This window comes from Mya arenaria, chromosome 6, assembly GCF_026914265.1.
Source record: "Mya arenaria isolate MELC-2E11 chromosome 6, ASM2691426v1".
NCBI classification, from domain to species: Eukaryota; Metazoa; Mollusca; class Bivalvia; order Myida; family Myidae; genus Mya; species Mya arenaria.
Genome location: NC_069127.1, coordinates 61,253,267 through 61,269,909, shown reverse-complemented (window position 1 = coordinate 61,269,909; position 16,643 = coordinate 61,253,267). Strand labels below are relative to the sequence as shown.

The following is a 16,643-nucleotide window of genomic DNA, read 5'->3' as shown; positions in this document are numbered from 1 at the left end:
GGTTAGGAAAATCACACACTGTCACAGGAACATGACAAATGGCCCCAAAAGGCCTTGATAGATAGATAACTATAAATAGTTGGGCCAACTTGAAACTGACAGATAGTCTTAGTTTTTAAAGGGGCTGTACTCTGTATGATGAAATAGTGAAAAAAAGAGAGAAAATTGTCGAAAACTGACAAACTTGGTATCGATGTGTACAATGCATTGAAACTTACTGACTGAAGTACAACATAGTTTTCAATCAATTTATTGTTCGCAGTTTTTTTTGGTATTTTTCCATTAAAAAAGATTACTAGGTATGTCTACCTAATAGATTTCTTTCCTTTTGCCCGATTGGCTAGTCGATGTTATCATGTGATATTACCAAGTTAGATATATAGCTTAAATATTCCAACCATTTAGAGTAAGCCTTTGTAGCACAGTGGATACAACACTGGACTGCAATTTTGACGACATCGGTTCAAACCTGGAGTCCGATTCGTTTTTTTTTACATTTTGGTATTTTTTTTACAATTATGATATCAAAGAGTAAAACCGTTACAGAAAAACTTTTTTTGGTGCCAATCTGGTGTACAGTCCCTTAAACATATTTTCATGACGACCTTCCCATGCAGTTTGTATATATTGAATGCTAACATTTTTAAAGAGCTTAGTATGAACATGAAAATGATAAGTCAATTCAAGATGGAGTGGATGTTAATTTGTCTTTTAAATGAGGTTTTTGGGCATTATTTAACATGTATGTATTTGAACACTTAATGTTATATTAAAGATATTTTTGGTGCATTCAAAAAAATATGAGAAAAAAATGTTATGACAAAAATAAGCTTTAATGTTGAAGAGAATGAACAAATAAAATGCCTAGAACACTGAATAACTTAAAGTGATAGATATTGGCAAATGGATTTATCATGTTTTAAATTGAAATCTTGGTGATCATTTTCAATAGGGGTTGTCTGCTAGTAGTGTTCAATCTGCCTAGGCCTAAAAGAACAACATTTGGTTTCTGTTACCCGACCCTACCTACGAAATAGGTGCCGACCCTACTGTTTCTCCAATGATGACAATAGCATTCTTATATAATACTTAATAAATAATAATAATAATAAAATAGAGCCTACATAACCCTACCTGTTTTTGAAAAGCATGTCACCCTAACCAAACCATTTTTTAGAGCCCTATATGAGGTTCTAAGGTCAATGCTATTGACCTTTTCAGTTTTTACTTATTTCAAAATCATCAGGGGGTCATGTGCTGGTTAGACCAACCTGCTGTTTTAGGTCCCTGGGCCCATGTGTTCTTCAGATATTGATCAGAAGTAGATGTTTATCTCAGAGTCACCTTTACCTTGTCATTCCACCAACTGATGTCAAATTGAATAGGGTTCATCAACTGGTCATGACCAACCTTTCTACCAAGTTTGAGATCCCTGTGTCTAAGCATTTGCAAGTTATTGATAGGAAACTGTAGGGATTGACTTGCAAACAGATGGTCGGATTAATATATGCTGGCCTTCAGGGGGTGAGGTGGGGGGGGGGGCATAAAAAGGTATTTCTCATGGTTTTCAGTTTAGGAATTTGAATGTGCCAAAAGACAAAATGATAAAAAAAGGTATATGTATTTTAAATGTAGGTGACAGCAGAAGACGAGATAAAACGCCATTCCAGCCATCTTGATATCATAGATCCAGAGGGCAATATGATTGATCGAATTTACTATGATACGACAGAAGATGATGTTTTACCAAGGAACAAATCGTTCGACTACAGAAAACAAATGGAAATCACTGAGCGTCGTTTCCGAGGGCAGAATGGAGATCGATTGGTGCGGGACTGTGACACACATAGCCACATGGACATGGACTTGGATACCGATGGACCAGGTCTATTTTTTATCACCATAACATGCTAATTGCCCTATTGATATTGGTTAAGGTTTTTTATCCTCATAATAGTAAAAGAACATTGTTCAGTTAGATTCCCTCCCTGCCAACCTTTCCTGGGGTTAAAAGGGCTAGACACCAGATGGTCCCAAAAATGGGTTTTTGGGTTGGCAGCACTGGCACAGTGGCTTGGCTTGCAGAGATTCTCAATTGATGCCATAAATTTTACAACAAAAACAAACTTGAAACCATCTATCTTTCCTGATGTTAAATACATGGAAGGAACATTAAAATGATTAGTACTTTTGTTACAGTTCCAGAGGGTCCAGACATAAGTGTTGAGATGGAAGATGATGAAGACCTGTACGGCAAGATCGCAGAACGTCTCGCCCACATCGGTGACAATTTTTTAATTGAACGGGACATCAAAAGTCCGTGCGTAAGCCCACGAAGAAAGCCCTCTCCTGAGGAAGAGCAGAAAATGGTCTCCGAGTCAGGTGGGTAGTAATTTCTATCAAGCTTGATTATATAGGTCTTCTACAGCTGTAAGCTGATATGAAACTCAAGATAGAAATCCGTAATTGTGTCTTTTGGGAGGCCAAAATGTGCTCCTGGTGGAACTCAAACCCACCACCACTTGGTTGGGATGCAGGCCTTTGCCACCAGACCAATCACACCCGTTTTAGGCCTGACAGGTGTTTGAGGCTTGTTCATTGAAATAGTTTTAGTATCATAATTGATTTGTGTGCTCTTGGCCTGTCAAAAATTAGCAAGCACCGATATTGCGAAAAAATTAAATTCAGACATTAAGGGACTCGCTCACATAATTTTATTTTGGCAACTGTTGGTGGAAATTGGGTTAGTTTACTTAACACCAAATCTCAACTTGCAGGTACTTATTTAAACAGAATTTTTGTAATTTCAAGCTGGAAATAATTAAATCAGCAAAATACAGCAATTTCTTTGACATTTTTACCTCACTTGGCACTAAGTGCTCAAGGTGAGCTATTGTGATTGGTCTATGTCCGGTGTCCAGTGTCCACCAGCGTAGTCTGTAGTCAGCAACTCTTTTAAAGAACATCTCCTCCTAAAGCTTGGGACAATTTTGATGAAACTTCACTGAGATGATCCTTGGTTGGTGCCCTTTCAGATTTGTTCAACAAAATAAATTCAATGTAGAACTCTGGTTGCCTTGGTAACCAAATGGAAAATCTTCCTGTCATGTACTGTAAGGCCTAGGTCTTAGATATTTGATGTGTAACATTGTCTAGTGGTCCTCTACCAATATTGTTCAAATTAACCTCATTGGGTGAAAATTGACCATGCTAGATGGAAGTCACCTGTTTTGCATAATGGTAAAAAGGGAAATCTTTTTGGCCAAGACCCTTGATATTTGGTATGTAGCATCATATAGTGGTCCTGTACCGATGTTGTTCAAATTATGCCCCTGGGGTGAAAACTGGCCACGCTCCAGTAATCACAAATGTACCATTATTTTTTAAATTAATTATTTTGTTTATGAAATCAAATTAAATGATTGATCCTGTAAAATGTGAAGGAGTCTCTGTCAGATCCGAGAATAATACTATTAATTTAGATTCCCATAATTATGCATGTTAAAGAAAAGTGTGGTTGGTGTGCAGAAATAAATAATATATGGTTGTTTTAAACACTTTTCTCTTTCTTTGCCAATGCCAAGTCTTAGTCAGATGGGTTTAAGAAAGGCATGTGATGACGAGAATATTAAAACATTCTTGCTCTGCCATAAAACAATGTATTATTAATGAACTTAATTATTTTCAGATACCATGGAAAAGTCCACCCTGACACCCTTAGAGCAGGAGATTCGAGATGAACTCCGGGCCTTTGCTGATAGATTAGATGATGGGGTCAGTTTAGGTCTTAGGATGGATTAAGGATTTATATAAGATCAGGAAAGAATAGGGTCAAAGCTTAATTTTATTAACAAAGGGCAATTGTTTTTGTCTTGGTACTTTTATATTGCAAAATCAGACTGTGGAATAAGATTTGACCTTACTGGAGAAAACGTAGACAATTCTAGCTTGTCTGTTTTTGGTAGAAAAAATTAGGGTATTGTCATAGTCTTCATGTTTGTCAGCATGATTGCATCATGCAAATCTTGGACTACATCATATAATGTTCAATATATTAATATGACACTTGGTACATATGTTCATAATGACAATATGTACATGAGAGACTATTGCTAAAAAAATTCAAATGATGTTCCAATAACAAAGGGAAATGGATGAGATCTTGCACTCACTTGTTGTGCTGTTATACCAAGAATATATAAAAATATTTACAGGTACTTAGTCTTCCACATTTGGGAATACTAGCAATTAAGATTGATAGCCATCCTCATGATCCTATTGATGCAAGCAAACATTAATGTAGTGTTTCTGTTGTAACAGTCTTAAACTAGGCATGAAACCATGTTCCTCATGTATTACAAAATTCCTTTTTCTCTGTGTTATTATATTCATTTATGGTATGAATTGCGAGATTGATGGCATTATCGGGGTATGAAAACAACTTGGCTGGTCAAAGTGTGTGGAGTCGGACTCAATGCGTACTTTGACCAGCCCAATTGCGCTCATACCCACGAAAATGACATCAATCCCACAATTCATTACTTATATTTACACCAATAGTGCATTATTTCATTCAAGAATTGTTAAAAAGATACCTCATTTTATTTAAGAAAACCTTCAGTAATCTTTTCTTACCAATTCTGTAAATAGAAACGTTTTATCAAATGATGTCACAATAACGCAGGAAAAGATCACCCACTTGAAATCATTTTTAAATGTAAAATTGGAAGATGTTGCGTGATAACCCCAATTGCCAAAAGGCAGTTCATTTAAGGAATGGAAGTTGAGGTGTAATTATACTAAAATGTCTGCCTGTTTGAAAGCACATAATTTGTAGCTTTGTCCAAAGAAGGAATGCTACTCAATGATAAGTGTTTTACAATATATTCTTTTGTGATAACTGTAATCAATTTTTGATCCCACTTTCAGATGGCCTCTAATGCACGCCAAGCAGCTATACGCATCTCTGGGATTGTAACCTACAAACATTTCCAAGATGTGATCGAAGACACGGTGGGTAAGGAAGATGGCTGGGCGCAGATTGCGGCTGTGTTCAGATTCACGAAAACCGCCATCCAAGCGGCGGGCGCTGGTGGTTCTCTGGCATTGTCAATTAAAGAGAACAGTCTACGCTTCATAGAAGATCGATTTGCCGATTGGATTGTTGGCCAAGGGGGCTGGGTAAGGCTGTATTATGTATAATTGAATGTTTTTGTGCCTCCAAGAGTAGGCATATTAAAATCGCACAGTCCATCTGTCCATTTGTCCTTGTGTTCGACATACCTAGATGACGTGTCGCGTGCAAGACCCGTGTCCCTACCTCTAAGTCCAAGGTTGCACTTAGTGTTTATTCACAATAGAATGCTGAATATAAGGACATAAAAGTGTAGGTTGTCGAGTATGGGTGGTATTTTGTATGTTCAGAGGCAATTTAAAATACCTTGCCATATAAAAGCAAGATTAACTTTTCATGTACTGACCTTGTTCATAGGCCAATGTCTAATTCGGGGGCATTTGTCACATACTGTGACAGCTCTTGTTTTTTTCAAATTTCATAGCACCAATACCCCTTTAAGGATTGAATAATGCACAATGGTCATAACACTTCTTTTAGGTATTGTTTGATTAACTCAACATATTTTTCCTAAGATTTTCAAAGACATCATCTCTTTTTAAAGTACCTGTCCAAAAGTGTTACAAGTGTCATATGAAGAGAGTGAGAGAGAAACTGAGAGTTGTGGGACAAGCCTTATTGAACATAACTTACGACATATAGACAACATTTAGAAACTAATTAAGCTGTTTTTGCAATATAACAGATATCAGCTAACAGACACTTATGTAATCTTACCTGCATTCTAATATCCAACTATTGCCACTAAAATACTGATTGTTTGGCAAAAACACATCACCATTTAGAACGTTTTTGGTATGACATGGCCAAACATTCAATCTCCCGCTCCCCAAAAATATTCTCTTGTGCAAGGCTGTTTGGACAGCAGTTAGTATCAAATGAGTCTTAATCTTGATACCTAATTTGCAATACACTTACCATACTTCACATAAAATGTACACCCTATTCTTTAAAATTTTGCAACACAATTCTGTCCAGTCATCTCCAAGAGTAATATTTCTTATTCCTTATTCTGGTTTCTTTTTATTTTACAGGACAGCATGCTATCAGACGATGAATCTGATGTAGACTCAGAACTCGACTGAAGTATGTCTCCAAATTGTCAAAAGTTAGGGGGCATTGCTCTGTTCCAGTGATACCATGCAACATACCAGACATTGCTACCTGCTATGATCAGCATTGTAGGGTTGTTCAGAAGGCAATATGACAGAATCATGTGGTCATATTGAAAATAACCTGGTGATATTGTGAAATGCCATTGTTATGATAATGTTTTATCGGAGTGGATTTCAATTTGACATGGGACAGGATTTTGACTTATGTGTGAAAAAATAGGCACCAATGGCCAAATCCAGAAAGTAAGTCTTGGAGCTTCAAAGGCAATCTGCAAATAACAGGATTGCCAAATGATAGTCAGTTGAATCTGAGGCTGGTTTGATAAAGTCTATATCAATGATGAGAAATTATTTTCCCGCCTTAACTCTTTAATCTCATTAGACAGCAATAATAACAATCATATATATACATATTAATTTTTGTCACAGAGATGAGAACATTGTGGCCATCTGATCAACGAGCATTTAACAAAATATCGTATCATTGAGACTTCAGTTTCATGTGAAGTGAGTGTCAGAAACTTACTGAAAAGTTTTACTTTCGAAATGTTTTAAACATTGTCCAATGAAGCTATTATATGTATTTGAAATAGATATTCTAATTACTCAGAAATGTCAAATCGAAAATTTAAATGTACAATACGCTTGTTGATAAAATGGGACCATTACGCACAACATATACTGTGAATGTTGGAATTGTTCGTAAAGTTGTTCTAGATAAGTACTTGCAAAATCTATGTGGGCCGATGGTTCAAAACTGTCGATGTCAACAATGATGTAAATGAAATTGTTTGTAACTTTTAAAGGTGAAATATTTATGATGTACAAATATATTTAAGTAAAAGAACCCATACTTTAAACAGTTGTCTCAATAATTGTGAAAAGTACTGCAGATCACATGCTTGTCCATGAAACTTTCAGATTATTTGAAAGATTTGAAAGTTAACAACAAACCAGTTAACAACGTTGTTAACTTTAACAATGTTCTGAACAATCGGCTCAGTATTTCACTATGCTTATAAGTAGAAGCCATAAAAGCTTGTTCTTCCTTGCCTTATATGTCACCATTATATTTACTGATGAAGAGATTATACATGTACATGTCCTAACATAAAGTGTGTTCATTTACGTGCCATAATGTTTATTATCTCAACATTTCGACAGCTCAGCTCTGTACAGTCCTATCTCCATAAAAACATCCGTTGCGACTGACCCGTGCTTTGGGCTATTCCAGTGGAGGGTGGGGGGTGGAGGCAATTATTTGAAAAGTATATGGATGGGTGTCTTTTTTCACTTATTTGGACCCCAAAAGGGTAAATTTGCTTCTGTAGGGGGGTAGCATAATATAAAAGTGCCTCTCCCCGGGGGTTATATGTTTAAATGGAATAGCCCTTAGCCATCAATATGTAATATTCCAATGTTGCAGCATGAATTAGATAAGACATCATAAGTGATACTTTTAGTCACCTGAAAAATCAACAATAGCAGCAAATATGAAATTTGTCGGTTTTTGTCATGATGTTTTATTTGGCTCAGTGTTGTAGTTATAGTTAGCATGGTCAGAGTGTAATCATTTCAGTCAGGCAAAATTTATGTGGGATGGTCTATGACAATATTACTCGTAGTGTTTTTTTTATTATACAAAATTTGATACATGTGTTTACAATAACAATATATACATAAGGGAACACCAAATTGATGTTTCGTAAGAGTGATTTACCAAATTTTTCTAAGAAAATTGAGTCTGAACAATGTCATATTTTCACACAAATGAATGCCAAAAGACGCTTTTTTGTGTAAATAATGTCACATCAACGCAAAATGTATGTGAATGGAGCGAACAGTGATATATAGTGACCTCTCCTTCAAATAACACAAAAAACAAACAGAAAAAAGAAGCTTATTATTCAAGATAACCTTTGAAAATATGATTTGGCCTTTGTCTGCTCTTGTGTTTTAGCTAAATGAAAACAAAATATTTTTATGCTCAAATTTCTTTCGACAAAAAACTGTGAAACAAAACATTTGTTTGGTGTGTCATAATGTGAACATGTATACATGCTTTACTTTGGATTAACATATATGTTTTTCTTTTATTTTTGCTCAATTCAATTTCATTTGAAAAGGTGTTTCAAATTGAAGGATTTGGATGGGTGTTTATTTTCTTTTGAAAGTTATTGTGTTGACTGCTGTTTTGTTATATTGCTCATATTTTATTGTTGCCTTCCTTGCTTTTATTCATTTTTATCGTGAAAAAAGTGCAATTGATATGTTTTGCTATGTGTAATATATAATAGTTTTACATTGTTTGATCAAACAACTGTGATTTAATCATGCTGTAGAATATAGCATTATCTCTTTGGAGTGAAAGTTAATTATTTTTAAATGTTATATGTAAATTTACAAGTTTGTACAATTGATCGATTGCTTGATGTAATGTGTTTTAGGAAGTGCTAGATATACTTTAAAACTGCCTAGGTCCGTTTCTTTAAACAATATTAGTCATAAATGCAAAAATGGCACAGATGGGAACTAATTAAACAGATTTGTTTCCTTGTCTTTCAACTTTAATACTGGGACAGTGCTTGTCTTTCAACTTCAAAACTGGCTCAGTGCTGGTCTGTTCAACTTGAATACTGGCTCAGTGCTTGTCTTTCAACTTCAAAACTGGCTCAGTGCTGGTCTGTTCAACTTGAATACTGGCTCAGTGCTTGTCTTTCAACTTCAAAACTGACTCAGTGCTGGTCTGTTCAACTTGAATACTGGCTCAGTGCTTGTCTGTTCAACTTGAATACTGACTCAGTGCTTGTCTGTTCAACTTGAATACTGGCTCAGTGCTTGTCTGTTCAACTTGAATACTGGCTCAGTGCTTGTCATTCAATTTGAATACTGGCTCAGTGCTGGTCTGTCCAACCTGAATAATGCCTCAGTGCTTGTCTGTTCAACTTGAATACTGGCTCAGTGCTTGTCATTCAATTTGAATACTGGCTCAGTGCTGGTCTGTCCAACTTGAATAATGCCTCAGTGCTTGTCTGGTCAACTTGAATACTGACTCAGTGCTTGTCTGTTCAATTTGAACACTGGCTCAGTGCTTGTCATTCAACTTGAATAATTGCTCAGTGCTTGTCTGTTCAACTTGAGTACTGGCTCAGCGTTTGTCTTTTCAACTTGAATAATGGCTCAGTGCTTGTCTGTTCAACTTGAGTACTGGCTCAGCGCGTGTCTGTTCACCTTGAATACTGGCTCAGTGCTTGTCTGTTCAACTTGAGTACTGGCTCAGCGCGTGTCTGTTCAACTTGAATACTGGCTCAGTGCTTGTCTGTTCAACTTGAATACTGGCTCAGTGCTTGTCTGTTCGACTTGAATACTGGCTGCAGCTCTTACAAATACATAGCAACATTGGCACCTAAATCATTTGACTTTACAATTATTTTTAAGAACTTAGATAAAACGGGACCCTGGGTATTGTTCATTGTCTTGTTATAGTACAAAAGTGAACTGGATAAATCCAATTTTTTGTAAAATGTTGTTGCATACCTCTATTGTTGCAGTCATGTGGACGGCTATGTAGTTAAACTTTTTGGGGCTTTGTCGGTTTCGTGGCTACTAAATAACAAAGTGTAACACAGACTATTTGGGGTCATGTGATCAAAATTTTTAGGAGTAGTTTGCATGTGTACAGTATATTGTTAAAAAATCGAGTAAATGCAGTTTTTTTATGGTAATGCTGATGGAAGATCAACAAATCTTGCTCCAATTTTCTTAAACATCTTTAGTCTCTTGACACAAGGTGAAGCTAAGCTCACTGTATAAATTGTGTAATTTGTGAAAGAGTTTTGCGATTTTAAAATTATTATAATAAAATGTTTGTTTTTGCAGAAAATCAAGTTTAAGCAAGTAATTTAGCTACTAGTGTATGAAATAAGATACTTTAACCTGTTACGCTTAGAATGTGCCAAGAAATTGGGATCTATGACCGTTACACTTTTTGTCCAGATCGGATATACAGTACAGCTGGGTCAATATTCATAAAATTTATCTTAAGTCATTTTCGTGGCCATTAGATCTAATTTCTTAATAATTTCTGAAATAAAATTATAGATGTCTTAAGAATAATGGCTAGACTCGTATGAATATATGTTTTAAAGGTCCAGTGATATTTTCTTATATTTTTTGTTAAAATAATATTCTTCTGCTTTTAACAAACTGTTTTCCGAGCAAGAGAGTGTGTGTGTTTTCCGAAATAATTTCATAATTGAAAGAAACACTCAGCCTCTATAGATAACGGTATCGGAACTCTTATTTGTTAAATTTCTTAATGTCACATTTACATATACTTTCGAATTCCAATAAACGTTATCTGAAGTTACCATTAACCAATTTCAAAATTTATTGTACAAAGGCTTCTGGTCCTTATAACTGTATGATACATTCTGAAAATGCACTTGATTTTATTCATGATATTTTATACGTCAATCAGATATTGTTTTTTTTCGATTTTTAGCTCGACTATTCGAAGAATAAGGAGAGCTATACTACTCACCCTGGCGTCGGAGTTGGCGTCACACCTTGGTTCAGGTTTTGCATGTAAGCACCTTTAAGTCATTATCTCAGTAAATACATCAGTTATTGCATTGAAACTTTGGATATGTATTCCCAACTATCTTACATACTAAATTAATGAAGTTATATAACAATTATTTGAATATAATGCAAATAATAGGCCTTTACTATTCGACTTAGAAATTCTGGTTAAGGTTTTGCGTGTAAGCACACATAGGTTAATATCTCAGCAACTGCTTGAGGTATTGCATTGATACTTGATACAATGGTACTCAACCATCCAACCTAATAAATTAACCAAGTTAGATAACTCTAGTTTGCATTTAATGCAAATAATTGCCCTTTATTATTTGACTTAGAAATTCTGGTTAAGGTTTTGCATGTAAGCACACATAGGTTAATATCTCAGCAACTACTTGAGGTATTGCATTGAGACTTTATACAATGGTAGTCAACCATCCAACCTACTTAATTAACCAAGTTAGATAACTCTAGTTTGTATTTATTGCAAAATAATTGCCCATTATTATCCGACTTTGAAATTCAGGTTAAGGTTTTGCATGTAACCACATTCAAGTCAATATCTCAGCAAATATATCATGTATTGCATTGAAACATTACATATTAATTCCCAGATAACACTTTTTTTTAATACAATGCAAATTATGGGCCTTTATTATTTGACTTAGAAATTCTGGTTAAGGTTTTGCATGTAAGCACACATAGGTTAATATCTCAGCAATTACTTGATGGATTGCATTGAGACTTTAAACAATGGTACTCAACCATCCAATCTACTTAAATGACCAAGTAAGATAACTCCAGTTTGCATTGAATTAAAAGAATGGCCCCTTTTTTATTCGACATAGAACTTCTGGTTAAGGTTTTGCATGTAACCACTTTTAAGTCAATACCTCAGCGAATACATCATGTATTGCAATGAAACTTTACACACAGGCTCCCATCTATTTAACCTTCTTATTTAATCAAGTAAGATAACTCTATCTTTTATAATATATAATTTTTGCCCCTTTAGTATGCGACTTAGAAATTCTGGTTAAGGTCTTGCATGTTAGCACACATAGGATAATATCTCAGCAACTTTTTGATGTATTGCATTGAGACTTTATACAATGGTATTCAACCACCCAACTTAATTGAATAACTAAGTTAGATAACTATTTTGCAAATAATGGCCCTTTATTATTAGACTTGGAAATTCTTGTTAAAATTTTGCATGGAACCAAATTTATGTTAATATCTCAGCACACCATGTATTGCATTGAAATCTAATCTAACAGTGGTCCATGCATGTTTCGCCAAAACTTTTCAATCCTTACATTGAAAAGCGGCGGAATAGTCGAGCGCGCTGTCTCTGTGACAGCTCTTGTTATAAGCAACGTTTTATTATTTGTATTTGAATTGAGAAAACTTAAGTTAGATTTTTGTATGTAAAAAAGTAATAGAACAAACTGTTTTTGAAACTTGTTTTTTTTTTCTTATATTCAACTTTAAATGCACAGATATGATCTCATTATCTTGTATATACATTTGTAGTGTGGTTTAAATCAAAGACATTGTACACTGAATCTGATCATTATTATCACCGTTGCTTTTTGTAAAAAAAATAATAAAACTACAAGAACAAGACCAGTAGCTACACGCATCACAGTGTAAAATAGACATACTCAGGCCCTGAACGAGAGACACACGTCACAATATTTAATAGACTTAACAGGCACTGAACGAAGGCCAACGTCACAATGTGAAAATAGATCTAACGGGCACTAAACGAGAGGCACACGTCACAGTGTAAAAATAGACATAAAAGGCACTGAACGAGAGACACACGTCACAATGTAAAAATAGAACCAACAGACCCTCAACAAGAGACACACCTCACCAAGTAAACAAAAGGTATAACAGACCTCAACAAAACACAAAAGACTGAATAAAATAACAACATACATACACATTGTGCTTGTACTATGTCATTGACGATATTTTGTATTTTGTTATGGTTGTCGTCTTTCGTTAAGTGTGTAATGGACCTCTGAACACGGTCTTTGTTAAATGGTAGCTTTCTGAGCTTGTTTGTTTTATGATTATTTTCTTGACTTCTCAAATTCTTATAAGATACGAAACATTCCACAAAGTGGTATTTGTACTTTTTCCTACATAGTCAAAGACAATAAATATTATTAAAATAAAATCGTTTTGTTTCTACTTGTACCTAGGTGTTTGAACACTCAAAATGCCACCTTGGTGATAGCAAAGTATACATATAGGACTGCTATGCCGGTCGGCGTAACGGTACGCCTCTGTTGCTGATCTCTTCGCCGCTGTCTATATTAATATGCATATCTATTGAACTGGTATGCAGTCGGCGCCGTTCACTGTACGCCTGTGTCGTTGTCCAGGTCCCGAATTCACTAACGACTTGAGTCTGATTGAAGAGTCAGACTCACAACTGCAAATCTTCATTTTACTATACAATCTTTATTACAAGAACAATACTGCTGTAACCGGCCATATATGTTGCAAATACAATAGGTAACAATTATTTAATCATCGAATGTTATAACAAACCTACATTAAAAATACTTTTCTAAGAATACGCTGAGTCTCAAACCCCGACTCAATTTGTTAGTGGAACTAGGCTAGATAGGACAGCCTCTCTTTCGTATGATCCGTTATTTTTAAATAGCACGATCTTTTATGTATTGCTACTGAATAAGGAGGGGCTGGCCATGACAAGTTCAACCAAGTGGGAGACGTGAATAATAAACCACAGTCAGTGAAAAGGACATTTATTCAATGTCAAAACTAATAATAAATACGAGTTTGACATCCTCGTAACATATTATTCACGACTAGCACATTGGGCGTCCAAATAACCGCCCAATAATGAATAACCGTGTAACAATAAAACCAAAATATACTAGAACAACTGCCTAAACATGTATATGTTCAAAGAAATGACAGTATAAAACAGTACACAAACAACTTAGAAATGAGTTGATTGCAATACAAATAAACAACATAAAGAAAAGCAAAAACAAAAAAAAATAAATAAATAATATACACATAGATTATTTGAATATGTATGGAGGTGGATTGGGAGGTGGAGGAAAAATTATGCAAAATATTTTTGCTCAAAATATGCAAGCACGCATCTCAGAAGATTTTTCTAGAATGGATGACGCGGGAGGCTAGCGATAGGCTGACCCCCACCACGTGACCACTGGTCACGGCTTGGAACGCTGATAAGCCAAGCACACACCACGTGGCCACTGGTCACGGCGTGGAGCGCTGTTAAGCCACGCTTTGGATGTAAACGGTTAAACCCGCACATTTAGCAAGGGGTGATTCAGTTCAACCCGCAGATCCATAAAACATTTTATGTCGGCATAAAATTATATTTATGTATTGCTACTGAATAAGGAGGGGCTGGCCATGACAAGTTCAACCAAGTGGGAGACGTGAATAATAAACCACAGTCAGTGAAAAGGACATTTATTCAATGTCAAAACTAATAATAAATACGAGTTTGACATCCTCGTAACATATTATTCACGACTAGCACATTGGGCGTCCAAATTACATACTATTTTAGTGATTTGCTGTCGGCGTCGTCCACGGTTCACCGCTGACGTTGTCCTCGTCGCTCATTAATTCTACCACCGAAGCCAGCTGCTCGTGACGAGACGTGTTTTATTTTTTAAAACTAATCCAAATTTGCACAAATCTCCTCAAAATTGCTCTAGATATTTTCCTAGATATATCATGAGTAGCATTAACAGTGTGCGTATTCCACGTGATAAATAACGTCATAAATCTACGTCGGAGGGCAACATTTTGCTTAAAATGAAGACTTAAATCAAAGATAACTTTTCTTTTACAACACAATTTTAAATGAAGGGCAGTCTATGTCGCTTAAGCAGACTCGCATTTGTTTTATTACCGAAATATGATAAAGTCATTAGTTACATTCGAGAAACCTGTTTCCAAAATCATGTTTTGACAGTGATCCGTCAGACGGCCGTATTGTGAAAAAGTTTGTCGAAGTGTTTAAGAAACTAAACTCTCAATCAAACTCTCGTAAAACACCGAAGGCAGGGCTCAGTAAGCAGTGTAGACTACGCTTTGTTTCATTTAAAATGGTGAAGAAATGGTAAAGTTATCTTTTTTACAGTATTTTTTTCAAATCAAAATATTGCCTTCCGACGTAGCATATATGACGCAATTAATCACGTGGTATACACACACTGATTATTGTCAAGATCATTGATATTAGGGATAAAAAAAAAACCCATCTTCATTGTCACAAAATACGGTATAGTTGACCGGAGTATATTTGCTATTATGGGTATTGCTTTTGTTTGCAGCGATTTTGCTCTATTTAGTTTTAAGACTCATTTGTAGGGGAACAAAAGTGTCCATTGAGCGTATTTCTAAATGTTTAAAAAAATATATTCAAATACACTTTACTGACATGTTAAGTGAGTGGCATAGGTTTAAGTGAAGTCAAGTGTTTGAGTCTGCAACCGACCCCTGGAAATCATTCTACATTGGTTTTGCACGATACACCCAAGGCTTTCGATACAGTTAACATATTGAAGCACTAAATAGTAGGTTAGAAGTAGATTTCAACAATTTCTTCCCCATTTCACTGGGGGATGAACTCAATCTGGACTTAAGGTATTCTCGTATTTCAAGCGTTATTTATCTCAGCAGCTTTAAGGACCTGTTGTTCCATCTTTTTTACTGCAAAGAAAGTCGTTTGTCATATATCATGCACGTTCAATATTTACTATAATGATCTTAATTCAAATTTGATAAATAATCATCTCATTGACCCTTCGTTATTTAGAAACTATAATGCTAAACACTCCGAACTGACTTCTCCTTTCCTGACTCCCTCCTCCCCCTCCCTCTCGCTTCTCTCATTTTATTTCACATGCCAATTGTATGTTTACCTTCTGTGCCAAAATAACCGATAATAGTGTTACAACCCCTTTGCATGTCCCTTTTTATATGATTAAAAACAGTGTTAAATTGCAATTCTTGTTTTCACTTCTTGACCTGTTGACGTCATGGTGTTACAGTTGTTTTGCGAATGATGTTGCAAAAACACAATCAAATCGATTTTTTATTAATATGAATACAACAGCAATATCAATACAAAACACGGTACATCAGATACAGAGACCCCCCCCCCCCCCCGATATTATCAATTATCATATGAATTAATGTTTCATCTATGTTAAATAAGCTTATTTCTTGTCACGCCTTGCCATCTTAGATATTAAATTGCTGAGCTAAAATTTTAATGTATATATTTATATAAAAGGGGGAGGGATAAAAAGGGGGTTTCTGAGAGACATACTGGTATTTCATGTTTGGTTGCTGTTATTTATATATTTGAAATCTTGAACTTGAATAGTTAAAATATTGACGAGGGGTTTCACACAATGTCCTAAAATAGTTTCAACATATCAAAATATATATCATAAAGAATAGACAGACTTAAGTTTTGGTTTGACGTTTAACATACGCATTCCCACGATTTTCTTAACCGTGGGCAATCGTAGCCAAAACCTTAACAGTTATAGCCAGGTTTAAAGTATGATGCTATAAATCGCAAAAAACATACTGTTTCCATTTATATTCATCATTTGTTTTGCAATATTGACAGTTTGACGGAAAATAAAACATATGGCTTATTCCACCTGTCTGCAGTGTCAAAAACAGTAAAATAACAACAACAACTGTATGGGCTTATTCGACCTGTCTGCAGTGTCAAGCTAAAACACACACACCACAAACAT

General features: G+C 35.3%; 1 protein-coding gene across 3 annotated transcripts in view; it reads left to right on the top strand.

Moving 5' to 3' along the window:
* Positions 1–13,018, top strand: part of LOC128238246 (uncharacterized) — a 29,878-nt gene extending 16,860 nt beyond the window's left edge. For all 3 annotated transcript variants that reach the window (XM_052953943.1, XM_052953945.1, XM_052953944.1), the window contains exons 6-10: positions 1,636–1,885; positions 2,200–2,382; positions 3,689–3,774; positions 4,930–5,181; positions 6,169–13,018. In XM_052953943.1, coding sequence (XP_052809903.1) covers positions 1,636–1,885; positions 2,200–2,382; positions 3,689–3,774; positions 4,930–5,181; positions 6,169–6,219 — 822 coding nt within the window. In that variant the 3' untranslated portion in view covers positions 6,220–13,018. The remainder of the gene's footprint in view (positions 1–1,635; positions 1,886–2,199; positions 2,383–3,688; positions 3,775–4,929; positions 5,182–6,168) is intronic.
* Positions 13,019–16,643: the final 3,625 nt, after the last annotated feature.